Below are 18,346 nucleotides of genomic sequence, written 5' to 3' on the forward strand. Positions count from 1 at the left end.
AATCTCCATGGTTTGTTGCATGGAAACTGTCATACCTAATACAAATAAGATTTGAAATTAACAATTATTTTTCCCGCAATAAAACTTGTTCTATGCAAAATTAAAGTTGACCTACAATTTATAGACAATGTAGAAAACAAAAGAGCAGCAATGTTGTGTTTTTGTTCTGAAGGCGAAAACATTCTATTGCTGTGTCAGTGTGCTACTTCTAACCTTTTTCATCACTCTCTTGTCCTAAGTCTTGAGGATTGTCTTGTCTCACACAATCATCTTTAGTTTCCTGGACATCAAAAACATTTAATTGACCTCCTTTAATCAAGAATATTGAAAAGTTGCATAGTGTACACTGCATACATTCTCACCTCATTTATATAGGTTTGCTCCGCCATCTTAAACACGTTGTTTGTTGTACCTTGTACCCAGTTCACTGCCTTGGGCCACACTTGAAAATCGATAATTGGGGGGGAGGGACTATATTATGCAAGATATGCCGTACTAAGTTCCTATGAAATCAATTGTTTTGCCCGCAAATGATTTACCGACTGTCGTGACTCAAAGTTTACCACTGTCTACTTTCAGGGCTAATTGGATATCAATTCATGGAGTCAAGTACCACAAACGAGCTGCACTTGTGTATAAGCAATCAATACTGCCATGTATCTTGATGATCGAAGATATAGTCATTGCTAATGGGGATGCATTTTTTATTTGTAAACAAATGCATACATTGAAATATGTTAAAAACCTACACTCATACGAAATAGCAATACTCAACAATATTGAGACGGTTAAATATGATGATCTAATAGACTATCATCCGTTGGATGTATATACAATAAATAGACATGGATTCTCGAGAAAATATGTAAGAATGAGATATGACCTCTCAGATTGTGAAAATTAATAAACCATGTAACATACAAGTATATTATTTTCCATAAATGAAATTTAGTGCTTTTAATTTTTTATATTTTTGTACAAGTGTTTCCATAAAGCGAAAGCCGACTTTCCATAGAAGCATGACACTATTGTTGTGTTATAACACACATTAATAGTGATTATTGATCAAAGTCTGGTGTAAAGTTACACCAGATATAGGTAATATACGATCTACACCAAATCAGTGTAAACCTAACACTTTTGTTGGAACAAAATACACCTCAAAAGGTAACATAACACTCGCAGAGGTGTAATTTGTCCGTTTACACAAAAGTTGTGTAAATTTACATCTATACGGTGTTTGCTGTACACTTGGAAATTTAGAGTGTGGAATTTTTTAAACACCAGTAGGCCTTAGCATCAGAAAATGCTAAAAAACTGTTTGTAAGAATGAGCATTTATTACGCCATTGTTTTGCGAATCGCTATTGTGCAATAGCTTATTAAGCCGTACTCTATGACACAAAAAGTCGCTTAGAAAACGATTTTCGTTACCCCATCGGACAGTACATTTTAATACGATAGATAAGTAGGATATTTCATAGAAAATATAAATTCAGTTGTTTCCACCTTTAAAGACCAGCAGTTTTTCAATTATTTAACCATTGAAAATTTTATAATTTGATGTCTTTCCCAATCAATCGACGACATTATGATCACGTAATTTTGCGATACTTGATGTAGGACACCAGATAAAATGCGTTAAATTTCCAGTATGCGCAAAGCAAACTGCGCGACACGCTTACATTAAAGGTTACCAACGCGAGTTGCCTTTCTATGTATTCTCTATTCTATGTACCTGTCATCAAAAGTATAAAACTTAATAATACTGTCTTTCAAATTTCTTTCGCAAAAGAAAATAGATAAACATTATTTCATCCATTTTTACATCTTACATTTTTATCCCATGCAACAAAAAAATTCACAAAAGTCCATCCCCAAGTTACTCCATCAAACACAGCAACACCTGGATAATTATGTTTCATTTTCTGTGTTGTTTTGACACTTCTATCCCACCATAACTCCACTTTACCATTTTTTTATATTCTCACTTTATTTGGAACATCTCTTTACCAAACATTAGAACACTCCATTCGATATTTTCTACTCAATTATCCCTTTAAGCCCACTACATCATGCCTTCTCTTATATTTTCTTTTCGCCAAATTAGTACAACCACTAGCCAAATGTCCAACAGACTCCACCCTCTACCGCACACATAGGCGTAGGAAGATTGATAATTGTGGGCGATCAATACTTATATATTAAATGAGGTAACGGGGGCATTTTTTATGTTTAAAGACTTCTTGGATCAAATTATCAGAAATTACACAAAACTTTTTCTTCTCTGCAATATCCTCCAAGTATGAGAAACTAATATTTGAAAATCTTGACTACGTTATTATTCGAATCTGTTGACTAGGGTTTGCTATTTTTAAACCTCTTAAACAAATTGAAGTCATTTGTTGAATTCAAATAATCTCAAACCTATTACGCAGAAATAGCGTCATGTGATTTCAATGGTTGGAAGTACGTAACAAACGTTAGAACGCGTAGTAAGGGACCTTTCTGTAGAGTCAAACTAGAGCCACTAAAGTAAAAGCTAAAAGTCGATTGAAGTCAAGAATGAAGCTTAGCCAACCTGAAGAAAATTTTAAAATGCCCAAGTTCGTGAAGATCTATATTTTCAGTACTGAAGTTTTTTAATAAATTTATTATATCAATTCATTTTTAAGTTAAATTGTATTTTGCGTAAATGTTTTTGTATCTTAAGCACAAAATTTTGAAATTTTTTTCTGCAATGATCCCGTGCAGACGGCGTACAAAAAAAACAAGCAAATGGTATATAGTGAGATAATTAATATTTGTTGTCAAAAGTACTTTTCTTATTGAATGCATCAGTAATAAACATCAATTGGTACGAGGGTAAAGTATTCAAAACAATATAACAAAAAAAATTAGAAGGAAGGATGCCTTAGCCTTGTTGTGACGAAAAATCATGTTTCGGAACAAAAATCATACTTCGTAATTGATTTTTAATGAATTAATGAAATATTTACAATTGCATACTAAACAATATAAATTGTCCAATCTAACGACGTTTTTTGCCTTAACAACACACCTACATTTTAGAGAATAAGAAAGCATTTTACTCACTTGTGCTAAATTTCCTTTCGTACTTTCGTTTAAGAGATTTTAGAATCTTCCTTCTTTATTTTGCCTTACCAAAAATCTTTTTACTCCCACTTGTTAACGAAAGGATAAAGATTGAAGTAAAAGAAGCGTGAGTTCGTTATTTAAAAAGCAATGCGTGTGCAGGATAAAATCTGTTAACCAATAAGATTGTGACAGTATAATTTGCTTTTTAGGTTTGTCATAAAATTATTTAAAGTTCTGAAAATGAAACTAAAACATTATAACTTTTGTCCATTTTTTACAATAATGAAGCACGCGTAGGACGAATTTAATTCAAATCCTAAAAAACAAGCCACTGTGTCATTCATAAACGACTTTCTTTTTCTCGGTAATGTTGTTAGTTGTTGTTATTGTCGACTTTCATATATTCAAATATTCATATATTGCAGACATGCTATTTGTTATTAAATTTTGTTTGTTTTTGTTGCATTTAAATGCTTTTGAAATCCGGTAAAAATAAAAACGGATCTCCTTGAATATGGCCATGACACAAGATCTTTAGAAACATCATTTAGGAATATCGTAGGCAAAGCTAACAATACTATTATTTCATAAATGTACATTTGGCGGGTACATCATAATAATGCATTAATTTGCACATCAATCTTAAAAATCACATCCTTAATTTGTTTGCGGAAAAACTATGAAAATATCACTTAACTCATATTTTCTAAAATTTTCCAACATTTTAACTTTCTTTATAAATACATTGAATTTCTGGAACGTTCCAAAATTGATACAGCTGCATAAAGCAAGCATCTTTCTTTTCTTAACTACATTGTGATCAAGCGATTAAACTTTTTTAAAATAGACTCGCGTTTGGTAGTGATTACAAAAATCATGCACGGTTATAAAAAGTTTATCAACTGATAAGAGTCTTGTCTGGATAACTTTTCATGAATTTGTCATACAACAATTTTAACATACAAAAATAAAACTGGCTACTCATAAGTAAATTCCTGTGATTGCAAGAAAGATGCGTGCTGGTTTAGCACCAAAATAATTGAAACACCTGAAAACAAAACAACTGTGACATAATAATATTTTAATCTTCCTAGTAATGTCGTTATTTGTTTTGAAATTTTATTGGCAAAATTTTTTTGCGATCTTATGTAAGAAACATTTCTTATTGAAAGGATCAGCATTAAAACAAATTTTTGATCAAATTTAAGGCCATCATCTCTTATAAAATTTATAACTTTTCGAGTTTAGTTGAACAAAGCAAACATTTTCAGCATTCCTAATATCTTATGAGGAAGATAAAAGCACAAGAAGTTCATTTTTATCCAGAATTACAGGATGTCACGTGCTTAAGGCGATACCAGAAAGTTTTCATTTATGTAATGCCTGAATGTTCGAGAAAACATTCCCACTCTGACACTCAGTGTGACACTCATTCCCACTCAGTGTCTTAAATCATTGCATTTGATTAAACACGTCTAAATACGACTGAGTTAATAGCTATAATAACAATATGAGAAATAAAATTAACATAGGATTTACGGGCAAAATCACAACTTTATTTAATAACTAATTCAAACAACAAAATGATACTTAAAAGTAGAGCGAATTTGCCAATTATTTCTCCTTTTGGTTGTTGCATGCTAGTCGTTAAATATTTTTGAAGTATATAAAATGAAGTTGTGATAACCCAAAAAAAAAGATTAGAAAATATTAAACAACGCCGGCATGATTTACCAGATTAATAATAAAAACTATGGTTACAAATAAATTGTTGAAATACATTTCTATAGGTAAAAATTATCCACTGAACATAATTTATCATTTCTAAAGTTTGACTGTATCAGTAAACATGCACGGTTGATGAGGTATGCTTCAACTCCTGTGCAGTATACATAGCTTGTCTGGTTTTAAAAACCGTTAATGAGTCAATCTTTCTTTGCAAAACAACTGGTAATAGCTTCCAACAAGTAGCAAATATGTTTTATATCGCCAACTACTATGCAATAATACTTCGCTGAACAGATTGCCCTACATCGAAAGGTTAAGAGGCATTTATAATAATGTCTTTACCAAAGCTTTCTCTCCAAAAAAGCCCGTGTCCCCTGGTCTTTTGAGCAAGCTTAGAAGTAATTACCTAATGAGAATGGGAATCTGTCTACTACGTTAAAATGTCGTAAGAACAGTAGATATTTGAGGGCCCAAAATAGTGGTGGAAAGCGTGGATCCATAGAGATTCTAAGCTATCTAATATTGATATTTTTCACAAAAACCATGCTATTTTGCTATATATTAGGGAATATATCATGTGAACATGACAGTTTCACTTTCAGATATTAAAAATTCAGTCAATAGCATTGCACCTTTTATTTATTTCTGTTCGTTTATAAAAAAAAACATAAGCTAGAAATCAAAACAAAATGCTAAATGTACGGCTACATATCCATTTTAAAACTATTTAAAAATGGTTATAAGGTTTATACAACGAGAAATAAAATATTTTTCTTTTTAATATCTATTGTCTTAAATTTCAACTTCGTTTATTAGCGAAAACAGAAATTAATTGATATGGAAAAAGTTTTTGACTCTAAAGTTGTATTCAAATGTGAATACAATACAATTAAAAAATATAAAGAACAGCGAAATTCTTCGAACATTAAATATGTTAATTATGTGCATATATTATAAAAAAGTATTATAACGATTTGTGCGTATACGTATACAATGTAGAAAATCGATGGCTGAGTTTACTGTATTTCAAATAACGACTGAAAATCTGGCGAATGTGGATTCACTTTATTAAAAGGGATAGAATGGCCTTGCTTGTCAAATCCAATGTACAATGGCTTTTCAGCAGTGTGATACAAAGACAGGAAACGCATTATTTTGCTTCCCCACGCTTTTGCACATTTGCGAAATCCAATAGAATGATGATCTTTTTCAAGATAAGCAGGTATTTTGTCAATTTTCTACAAAGCAAAAACTTTGTATTGCTTAAAGCACTTTAAAGATAAACAGACACAATTAGTAAAATATAAAGAGATATCATCGTGAAGACAAACTTTAAAACTGTTTTAAAAATATGGTGAATGGCCAAATAAACTAAGAGTTGTAAAAGAATGAAGCAGTTCTTTTAAAATAATTTTTAGAGCCGACTACAGCTAAAACAAATAGTATTTTTGGAAAACAAAACTTTTCAAAAAATATATAAGAAATCAAGGTCCCACTACATAAAATACGCGCATGTAAAATAAGAAAACTATTATATAGTCATAGTAGTTGCTAAACTTTATCAACAATCATGTTTCAAAAGTTGAGACTGTAGCCGCTCGTCATCCATTAATTAGTTATTATTATAAAATTCCTTATAGAGAAGCTACTTTGTAATTTTTTTTGCAGAAATTAACTACTGAAAAATTTGTCAGTGGAATTTTTGAATTTGAAAATGACCTTTCTATTTCTTATACGCTACCTTGCATTTCAAATTAAAAAAATCAATGAAAGAAAGAATTGACACAAATCAATTTAACTACTTACTGATCCATTCAGAATAAAATCCTCGGATTCAGCTAATTTCTTTGTATGCAAAACGCACGGAGAACCCTGGTCTTTAGAACATTTCTCATTCTCAATAATTGTCTCCTGACATAACTTATTCACAGAAGCCAAATAGTGAATTGTCCATTTTGCTGCAAGTCAACAACAAATACATATAAAATTAAAATGTTTATGAAACAAAATTTTATCGTGAACGAATTAGTTTCCTTATCTTGGAAAAAACATTAACCACTTTTCCACATCTTTAGAACGTTTTATAAACAAATACAACAGTTTAATGAATTTATATGAATATTTAAAAAGATGCAGTAGTTAGATATTTCAATGCCAACTGTCGACAAAAACACGTTTTTTAATGCTCATTATGCATAACGATATCATTTTCATACTGAAAGAAAGTTGCATCTACCCAAAATAAGTATATTAAAATAATTGTATTGAGGATGTTATTAACTCATTTTTAATTTCTTTTGATATGCATTTAAAAAACAACGATAAAATTTGAAGTCATAAAACTCAAAAACGGTGAATTTATCTTTATAATTTATTAAAATTGATAAATGCAACAGCAGAGAAAATTGACTTATTTGTCATTGGTGATTTGATTTGTAACTAGAAACCGTAAGAAACGAGTTACTTTAAAAATTTAACATTTAAACCGTAACTAAAACATAGTTACCATAAGGATCGTTTCCTGTCCCTGTAGCCGTCACCGTAAATCCCCCATCACTGTTTGGTTCCATTTTCAGAAATTATTTTCTATTTATATTAAAGATTGGAAAATTTCTATCCCTCTTTTGTCCCTAAAAATGTTTTCAGTCAAGAACTTTAATAGATATAACTGCAGAAGACAAGAAGAGAGTAAACACCAAAGGAATTCATAATTTTTGTGTTTACTGGCACACATATAATGCATAGTGGAACCGATGCATGGAAATGCACTAGTCATATTCTTTTACTGCTTATAACTTTGTTCACACTGTCCATTTAATAAACTATATACTTTGAAATTGGTTTAAGCTAGAACATTGAATTATTTGTCAATTTAAGCACTGTAATTTTTATTGTCCGGTATCTATAGCAAATTAAAAACAGTTAAAAATCAAACATCGTAATTAACAATTTGTGGTAAATTATAGAAAATGGGGCGATTTTTTCTGAAATCAGCTCACCGAAGCAAGTGATGAAAACTTATAAAGCTCAGCTGATACGTTACACCATACTAAATAATTTTGTCGTCTTGTAGCAAATAATGATCTTTAAGAAAAAAATTTGGTCCGATATTAGCATGTTTAGGGACGTAAAATTTATTTTACAATAATGCTATTCAAAAACAGATATAGTCTTTAAAAATTTCTACCAAGATGTCAGGCATAGACCCTCCAAGAGACCCCCATTCAAACCTCTATGTAATGAGTTAAGTTAGAAATTTGGTACTACAAGTGACAGTTCATGGATATAGAAAAGCTCAGACTTCAAACCATGCAAGTTTATTGTAACCCTTTACCCATCTCGACATCAATGCCAGCAAATTCACTTTTTGAGAAAAAACTCAAAATTGTTTTCTGCCAAAACTTAAAATTTGCAGTTAAGGACAGCTTAATGCCATAAATGTTTATTAGGCATTTCACTAGACTATTGTCCTCTGTAAATATATGCAAGGTGTGCTATATAGCAATCACTAGTAGCATCGTATTTGCAAATACAAACAGAATGTAATCAACATGTCTTTAATTATATAATTATATGAATGTTAAAATTGATTCATGTGTCATGCTTACTGGTTATGATAAATATATTTTCATATGATCAAAGCTCGTATAAATGTAAATCTGAAATAATTTAGTTTAGAAATTATAATGATTATCAAAGAAATTACCTAGTGATCATGAAAAATACTTTGCTGTTTTGCCAAATTTCAAGGTTTACCTGCATACATAGAAAGACATTTTTACTTTATAGAAAATGCTTTTCATACATCAATAGCCCTTTGGAATTTATGGCAAACAATCTGGTATGAGCCGTAGATTAACACACCTTTACATCTCTACATGAGGTGTTCAGTTAGGAAAGGGGACAATATGTGACATGGGACAACATTTCATGTATGTGAAATACTCAGGTTTAATACGATTCCAGTCAAATTGTCAAAATAAAAAGCTTCATGGATCAGAAGACTCAAAAAGAATCTGTAGGGAAATTGTTCAGAGCAAAAAAGGAACGAATTGAGTGAGTGTATGATTTAAGAGAAAGAGTTGTGTGAAGGTAGATTGCATGGTAATAATCTAAAAGACAAAGACGGGTATAGATACAAAAAATTCAGATGATGAGTAAGCAAACAAAAAAATCAATGACACACATGCATCGTTTGTTTTTGTATCTATATTACAATATTCCCAAAATAAATCTAAAAGCCGTTGTTTTGCGTTTATCATTGAGCCCCGTAAAACAGTGAACTGCTGTTTACACCTGCATGATAATAGGTAATCATCATCACATAAATTAGTGCCAGAAACAGGAGCCTAAAATTTGTAAAATTAAAAATTTGCGTGGTGTATAGAAACTTGTGAACAGGAAGTTGTAATTTACTTAAAAGCCCGTAAAGAGGGTCTTAGAAAAATCATTTAAGAGTCCAAAAAGTTGATATACAGCATATTAAAAATTCATACAAAGAAACATTTTATAGAAAAAAACTATTCTTGACAATTTTCTAGTGTGTCTAACTAGATACTTTTATTTTCTTATAATTACCAATGAAAACAATGGAGCATTGCTAGTGCTACATAATGTTTTAAGAAACACTTAAGGCTTCACTTAGATGACATCACTTATCATATTTTTATATTATGTATCTTACTCACATTGTAAAGAACGTATTTATTCGCACCGAAGATGGCTAGTAGGTCGAAACATACCAGTTATTAAAAATATAAAACTCAATAATACTGCCTTTCAAAATTTCTTTTGCAAAAGGAGAATAGATAAACATTATTTACTCCTTTTTTGCACCGACTATTTTTATCCCACGGAACAGAAAAACTCACTAAAGTCCATCCCTGAGCTACTCCATCAAACACAGCAACATATGGAAGCATATGTTCCATTTTTCTGTGTTGTTTTGACATTTCTATCCCACCATAATTTCACCTTACCTTTCTTTTATATCCTCACTTTATTTTGAACATCTTCCACCAAACATTACCAAACTCCATTCGATATCTTCTATCCAGCTCCCAATAAACCCTTTAAGCTCACGCCATCATGCCGTTTCTTATACATTCTTTTCGCCAAGACAATAGAACCACTCGCCAAATATTCAACAGACTCCACCTCTTTACCACACACATCGGCGTGTGAAGATTGACAATTTGGGGAGATCAATATTCGTATATTTATGAATTGCCGAGTTAAGTTTTTTTAAAATCATTTGTTTTCAAAGGATTACAACGTGAATATATGATTATTGCATTAGCCAAGATATCAGTCTTACAACTCTATAGCAGTAAAATAACCTACACCTATCAGTCTTACACCCTACATCGAAACATGTAATTTTTACCAATAAAAAATCTTTACGGACTTTCCAGCAATTAAATAATGGTCTCTCACCTTTTTTCTTTCACGTTTTGTCACAAAATTCCATGATCTTCCAAAACAGTTTGCGTTTTAGGCGATTATTATCCCGAAATCGCACTTTTCTAATATTATTTTATAGTACGCCAGCGTTAAGTTACTGGCCAGAGTAATGGCGGACCTAACGCATGCGCACAGAAAATATGCCACGCGTTTCACTGCGAGTTGCACTTCTATATATTCTCTATTCTATGATATGAATAAGCCAAATGCCATAGTCATGTAATTATAATTTTGAAGGTTTGAAGATTTATAACGCTGGCTCAAGTGCATTAGTTAGAATGAAATTTTAGTGCTCGTGGGCTAAGTGCAACAGTCAGGAGTGATTTCCCATCGTGACGTAGCCAAAAAACTATGAAATTCGTGAAGTTTAGGTGGTTCACTCGGCCAAAGAGACTCAGGACTGTTGCACCAACTGATGAACTTTTCCCCCACCGTGACGTAGTCATCACTATCTACCCACCGTGACGTAGTAATACAAATTCAGCTCAGTGTAGCTGGAAGATGAAACAAAGTTTCGATAAAAATTTCGACACATAAAAACGCCATATTTAGCGTCCCATTTTTCAATAATGCGGCCATAATCAAAATGATACTCACATGTAAACAATCTACAAAGGCTTTAAACAATATTTCTCAATCATCAATGTACATCTGCTGTCAATATATTGTCAGCGTTAAAGTATTTAAAGCATTTACAAGCTATAAACGTTCTAATATGATATATTTCTTGCATTTTGCTCGTATTGATTGTAAGTTATAATGTTGCGAAATATTAACTATTCAATTTTATGACTGATGCACTCGCATCAGTTGCACCAGCTTGGATCCGCCCTTGCGATCAGATTATCTTATTAAAAGTATTAAATTGTTAACTCAAATCACCTTACAATAATTTATTGTTCCGTAAATTATAAAAAAACTTTGAAATCTTGAGTGTCTTAAATCATTGCATTTGATTAAACACGTCTAAATACGACTGAGTTAAAAGCTATAATAACAATATGAGAAATAAAAATAACATAAGATTTACGGGCGAAATCACAACTTTATTTAATGACTAATTCAAATAATAAAATCATACTTAAAAGTAGAGCGTATTTGCCAATTATTTTCTCATTTTGGTTGTTGCATGCTTGTCGCTATATATTTTGGAAGTATATAAAATGAAGTTGTGAAAACACAAAAAAAGATTAGAAAATTTTAAACAACGCCGGCATGATTTACCAGATTAATAATAAAAACTATGTTTACAAACAAATTGTTGAAATACATTTCTATAAGAAAAATTATCCACTGAACGTAATTTATCATTTCTAAAGTTTGACTGTATCATTAAACATAAACGGTTGATGAGGTATGCTTCAACTCCTGTGCAGTATACATAGCTTGTCTGCTTTTCAAACCGTTAACGAGTCATCCTTTGCAAAACAACTGGTAATAGCTTCCAACAAGTAGCAAATATGTTTCATATCGTCTACTACTATGCAATAATACTTCGCTGAGCAGATTGCCTTTCATCGAATGGTTAAGAGGCATTTATAATATCGTCTTTACCAAAGATTTCTTTCCAAAAAAGCCCCTGTCCCCTGGTCTTTTGAGCAACCTTAGAAGTAATTACCTAATGAGAATGGGAATCTGTCTACTACGTTAAAATGTCGTAGGAACAGTAGATATTTGAGTGCCCGAAAAGTTGGTGGAAAGCGCAAAAAAGAGATTCTAAGCTATCTAATATTGATATTTTTCACAAAAACTATGCTATTTTGCTATATTAGGGAATATATCATGTGAACATGACAGTTTCACTTTCAGATGTTAAAATTTCAGTCAATAGCATTGCGCCTTTTATTTATTTCTGTTCATTTATAAAAAAAACTGTAAACAGAAAAACATAAACTAGAAATCAAAACAAAATGCTAATTGTACGGCTACATATGTATTTTAAAACTACATAAGGTTTATACAACGAGATATAAATTATTTTTCTTTTTAGTATCTATTGGCTCAAATTTTAACTTCGTTTATTAGCGAACACAGAAATTAATTGATATGGAAACAGTTTTTGACTCTAAAATTGTATTCAAATGTGAATAAAATACAATTAAAAATTATAAAGAACAACGAAATTCATCGATCATTAAATATGTTAATTATGTGCATATTATAAAAAAGAATTATAACGATTTGTGCGTATACGTGTGCAAAGTAGAAAATCGATGGCTGAGTTTACTGTATTTCAAATAACGACTGAAAATCTGGCGAATGTGGATTAACTTTATTAAGAGGAATAGAATGGCCTTGCTTGTCAAATCCAATGTACAATGGCTTTTCATCAGTGTCATACAAAGACGAGAAACGCATTATTTTGCTTCCCCACGCTTTTGCACATTTGCGAAATCCAATAGAATGATGATCTTTCTCAAGATAAGCAGGTATTCTGTCAATTTTCTACAAAGCAAAAACTTTGTATTGCTTAAAACACTTTAAAGATAAACAGATACAATTAGTAAAATATAAAGAGATATCCTCGTGAAGAAAATTTTAAAATTGTTTTAAAAATATGGTGAATGGCCAAATAACATAAGGGTTTTAAAAGAATGAAACAGTTCTTTTAAAATAATTTTTAGAGCCGACTACAGCTAAAACAAATAATAATTTTGGAAAACATAACCATTCAAAAAATATATAAGAAAACAAGGTCCCACTACATAAAATACGCGCATATAAAATAATAAAACTATTATATAATCATAGTAGTTGCTAAACTTTATCAACAATCATGTTTCAAAAGTTAAGACTGTAGCCGCTCGTCATCCATTAATTAGTTATTATTATAAAATTCCTTATAGAGAAGCTTTTTTGTAAAATTTTTTTGCAGAAATTAACTACTAAAAAATTTGTCAGTGGAATTTTTGAATTTGAAAATGACCATTTCTATTTCTTATACGCTACCTTGCATTTCAAATTAAAAAATCAATGAATGATTGACACAAATAAACTTAACTACTTACTGATCCATTCAGAATAAAATCCTCGGATTCGGCTAATTTCTTTGTATGCAAAACGCACGGAGAGCCCTGGTCTTCAGAACATTTCTCATTCTCAATAAATGTCTCCTGACATGACTCATTCACAGAAGCCAAATAGTGAATTGTCCATTTTGCTGCAAGTCAACAACAAATATATACAAAATTAAAATGTTTATAAAACAAAATTTTATCGTGAACAAATAAGCTTCCTTATCTTGGAAAGAACATTAACCACTCTTCCACATCTTTAGAACGTTTTATAAACAAATACAACAGTTTAATGAATTTAGATGAATATTTATAAAGATGCAGTAGTTAGATATTTCAATGCTAACTGTCGACAAAAACACGTTTTTTAATGCTCATTATGCATAACGATATCATTTTCATACTGAAAGAATGTTGCATCTACCCAAAAATAAATATATTAAAATGATTGTATTAAGGATGTTATTAACTCATTTTTAATTTCTTTTGATATGTATTTAAAAAACATAACGACAAAATTTGAAGTCATAAAACTGAAAAACGATGAATTTATCTTTATAATTTATTAAAATTGATCAATGCAACAGGAGAGAAAATTGACTTATTTGTCATTGGTGATTTGATTTGTCACTAGAAACCGTAATAAGCAAGTTACTTTAAAAATTTAACATATAAACCGTAGCTAAAACAGAGTTACCATAAGGGTCGTTGACTGTCCCTGTAGCCGTCACCGTAAATCCCCCATCACTGTTTAGTTCCATTTTCAGGAAGCCTTTTCCATTTATATTAAAGATTTGAAGATTTTTTGCTTCCCGCATTTGCGGCTAAAAATGGTTTTAGTCAAAAACTTTAATAGATATAACTGCAGAAGACAAGAAGAGGGTAAACACCAAAGGAATTCATAATTTTTGTGTTTACTGGCATATATGTACTGCATGATGCAACCGATGCATGGAAATGCACTAGTCATAATATTCTTTTACTGGTTATAACTTTGTTTACACTGTCCATTTAATAGGCTATATACTTTGAAATTGGTTTCAACTAGAAAACTAAATTATTTGTCAATTTAAGCACTGTAATTTTTCTTGTCCGGTATGTATAGCAAATTAAAAACAGTTAAAAATCAAACATCGTAATTAACAATTTGTGGTGAATTATAGAAAATTGGGCGATTTTTTTCGGAGATCAGCTCACCGATGCAAGTGATGAATACTTATAAAGCTCAGCTGATACATTACACCAAACTATATAATTTTGTCATCTTGGAGCAAAAAATGATCTTTACAAAAAAAATTTGGTCCCTTTATTTTTCCTTAAAGACCTCAAGCACGGTTAATCAGGGCTTAATAGTTTTCTTCATTATTTAACGATGCATGTGTTATTCCTGTTATTTTTAAATACATCTCTACCCCTAATTGTGCATAATTTTTAAACTTGAAGCATTAATTGTTCTTATTTTCTGTGTTCTATTTTTTTAGCAAAATTCGTTTTCTTCTCCCTTTCTATTACGAATAAAAAGAGTAATCAATCGTTGTCAAAAGTTAAAAATAGAATTCTGCCAAACACGACAATATTAATAGTAACTAGGACAAGGGTTACTAAAATGATTTTTAAATGAATGATTTTGGAAAATTTAGCGTTTTTTTACGAGATTATAGTCAAACTAAAAGAAATGGTGTTTCCGAAGGTCTAAGTTTTAAAAATACTGTTGGAACATGTCTCCACTTTCCCATGTCTAGCACTCGTTTTGTATCATGCCTATTTTCTTACCCTAGATCTCCCCCGGAATCATATTTTTGATTATAAGTAAGTTATAAGTGTAATTATACCAAATTCATGACTTCGATTAAACATGAGCAAATTTCACACTCCCTCACTTAAGCTTTTGCTATAAACAGTCTAAAAACAGCATCACACAAGTGCAGTATAATAGCAAACTTTCTCTAATGAATTACTAACGTATAAAGGACGGCTTTACCTAGGAGTACGTCCATCAATAATCTTACCGTAGGATCAAAAAGGTTGCCACTAGTTTTGGTCTCCTTAAGGTCTGCATCCATGCTTAATCTTACAAAAATCTTTCCTGGAAAATAAGAGAAAATTATCTTTTCATGAAGACATCAATAATTGAAACAAGCCAAGAATGCTCACAACTTCACATGATGTTTAAAAACAGTAAACCATCGAAATACCTCGTAAAACTATTTTTCACCAATCAACACAACAATAAAATATCAATACAGGACAGTTGTTTGTTTCTATATTTCCTAATGTTTGCGTACATTTATAGCTTGTAAATGTTGTTTGACTTCTCGTGGCAATGATACATAAGGAAGTGTTGTCGACACGGAGAAAGAATGTACATGTTAATAAGCACGTATTTATGGTATTTATGGTATTTACGGTAGTCATGGTAATACTTTCATGATTATGAAAATAAACTGATTGTATTTAGAATAAGTAGAAAAAACCCATAATAATTAAAAAAACTTTTGCCTTTCTGTTTACCAATTTTGCACTGTGTATTTATCTATTCTGTTTGTTTATATTACCATCGATATGTTTCTTTTTATAGAAAAACAATAGTAAAAACTCTTTAGATTTTCCGAAACAATTTGACAACAGTAAAATCAATATTAACATTTGATACTGATTATATTTCTGTCCATATATAGTAATATATTCCTATATTTGGTTGCCAAGCCATAGCATGATATTTTCATGATTTAATTTTTAAGCTTTTTCTTGTTGTGGATGAAGACTGGATAAAAAAAACGTTTGCATAATGCATGATACCCAATTATAACAAAAATTTAGTTAGTTTTATCAAGAAAATGATGGCAAATTTTTAAGAAGCCATTTCCACAGCTTTTAAAACAGACATATATAAAAATATATTTATGCCTTCTTAGTGATTATGAATAAACCTGTAATTCGCTAAATAATAAAAAAACGTTGACAATACTAAAAGCTGCTATTCTTTACAAATATTGATTATGATCTTTTTACACAACTTAACTAAATGACATGAACACATGATTTAATTTCTAGGCTTTCTCTTTCTCAGACAAAAGATTGCGTTAAACTATTACGTTTGTATAATCAACCGCATGATACCCTATTATAATAAATTCATTGGAAAGTTTTGTAAAGAAAATGATTGGAATTTTTGTGAGGCAATCATCCAAAGCTTTTATCACACTCATAGAGCAAAATAATGATTTATATACTTAACCAATTACAAATAGTGACTGTGTAAGTCATCGAAAAACAAAAACAATGTTAGAAGCTGCTACCCTTTACCAAAATATCATATTATTCTCCTCAACTGAAAGAAATGACTTAACCACAACTCATATTCCTTTTACAGACAAAATATTTTTGTGAATTCCTTCCAGAAGAATGACGATTTCGCTAGAAATTGCCTAGAACAAAATACTTGTAGTCAGACTATACCTATGATAAAACCCTTCTAAAATTTCATTCCCGAATATCCCGAATATCGTTATTATTTACTTGACTTGTTCCTTTATTGTATTTTGTTGGTTTTTAGAGATGATGTATGAATTTATTTTATTTGTTCGCTGTTCTTAACAGCATACCTATACTTTAAAGAATAGTTAGGACAGCATTTTACTCACCTCTGCTCAAATTATTTTCGTAATTTTCTTGAAGAGATTCTAACAAATTTCTTTTATATTTTGCCAGGCCAATAAACTTCTTTACTACCCACTTTTATATCAAAGGATGAAGACTAAAGTAAAACGGAATCGAGTCCTATATTTAAGGCAATGCGTGGGTAGCACCAAGTGTGTTAACCAATAAATTTCGTATCAGCATAATTTTTGTTTGGGTACATCACAAAACTATTCACAGTTTTGAAACAGATTTTAAAATGTTATGATTACTGTCCAACAATTATAATAATAATCAAGCTTAGCACAAATTAATTAAAATAAATGAAAACCAAAGCACTCTGTCGTTAAGAGTAGCTTTCTTTTTCCTGGTAATTTGTTACTTGTTGTCATTTTCGTCATTTTTATATAGAGACATACTTTGTCATAATTTAATTGTCTTAGTTGAGTTTCCAATGTTTTTGAAATCATGTAAAAAATCAGGTCTTGTCAAATAGATCGGCCTTGAAACAAGATTTAGAAGAACATTATTTCACAACATCTCAAGCTAAGTACGGCTAAAATTGTTCCATGAATGTATATTTGGCGATACATTAATAACATATTTTTAACTGAACGTCAATCTTGAAAATTACATCATAAAAGTCGTGTCAGGATAACTTCTTATGTAGTTCTCATAAAATAATTTTAACATTCGAAAATGAAACAAGAACAAATCATAATGAACGTCCGGTTATTGCAAGAAAAGTGGTGGGTATCAGGAAATTATCATCAGGAAACCGAATCACCGTGACAGCAAATAACTTACTCTTAATTCCTGGTAATGTTGCTATTTCTTTTGAAATGCTATTGCCGATATTTTTGGTACATCTTTATAAGTTTCATTATTCGAAATCTTCGTTGACTTTAAAATCTTTGAGAGACAGGTTCGAAAACACGTCTTATTAAACTGATCAGTATTGACACAAATCTCTGATGAAGAAAATATCTAGAGTATTGACAAACAATAAAAACATTTGATGACTGAAGATTAAGCAGCTATAAATTGGCAATAAATGTAGACAGGGAGATGAAACTTCTTCTCCAAGTAACGCTCGATAGCGCTCTTTGACAAAAGAATTTCATAGGGAACATTAAAGCACGAGAAGTTGAGTTGCTATCAAGAATCAAAGGATGTCACGAGCTTAAAGCGATATATGAAAATATTTCATTTATGTTATGCCTGAATGTTTATGACAGCTTTCCCACCCTGAATTAATAATACATCACAGCATGCTAATGTACATATAGTTATAGACTTTAACCATTCTATATTGACATGATAGGAATTGAATGATGTCTAAAGTAATACATTAAGGTTCTTTCATTCTTTTTTGAAAAGAATAAGCTATGTGATCATACGAGA

At 30.7% G+C, this 18,346-nt stretch overlaps 1 protein-coding gene across 3 annotated transcripts; it reads right to left on the minus strand.

Moving 5' to 3' along the window:
• Positions 1-12,206: 12,206 nt before the first annotated feature.
• On the minus strand, positions 12,207-17,091 carry LOC124437007. Of its 3 annotated transcripts, none has more exons than XM_046987013.1 (5): positions 16,948-17,091; positions 15,313-15,389; positions 14,001-14,127; positions 13,298-13,449; positions 12,207-12,734 (listed from the first exon to the last, which is right to left on the minus strand). In XM_046987013.1, exons 2-5 carry the CDS (start codon positions 15,364-15,366, stop codon positions 12,513-12,515), a joined length of 555 nt encoding a protein of 184 aa, XP_046842969.1. In that variant the 5' UTR covers positions 15,367-15,389; positions 16,948-17,091; the 3' UTR covers positions 12,207-12,512. The 3 variants fall into 3 exon arrangements, with proteins under 3 accessions (XP_046842969.1, XP_046842971.1, XP_046842970.1); XM_046987015.1 differs by lacking the exon at positions 16,948-17,091 and adding an exon at positions 16,610-16,628; XM_046987014.1 differs by lacking the exon at positions 16,948-17,091 and adding an exon at positions 15,499-15,633.
• Between the last annotated feature and the right edge of the window lie 1,255 nt (positions 17,092-18,346).

This window comes from Xenia sp. Carnegie-2017, unplaced genomic scaffold, assembly GCF_021976095.1.
Source record: "Xenia sp. Carnegie-2017 unplaced genomic scaffold, XeniaSp_v1 HiC_scaffold_16, whole genome shotgun sequence".
Taxonomy (NCBI): Eukaryota; Metazoa; Cnidaria; class Anthozoa; order Malacalcyonacea; family Xeniidae; genus Xenia; species Xenia sp. Carnegie-2017.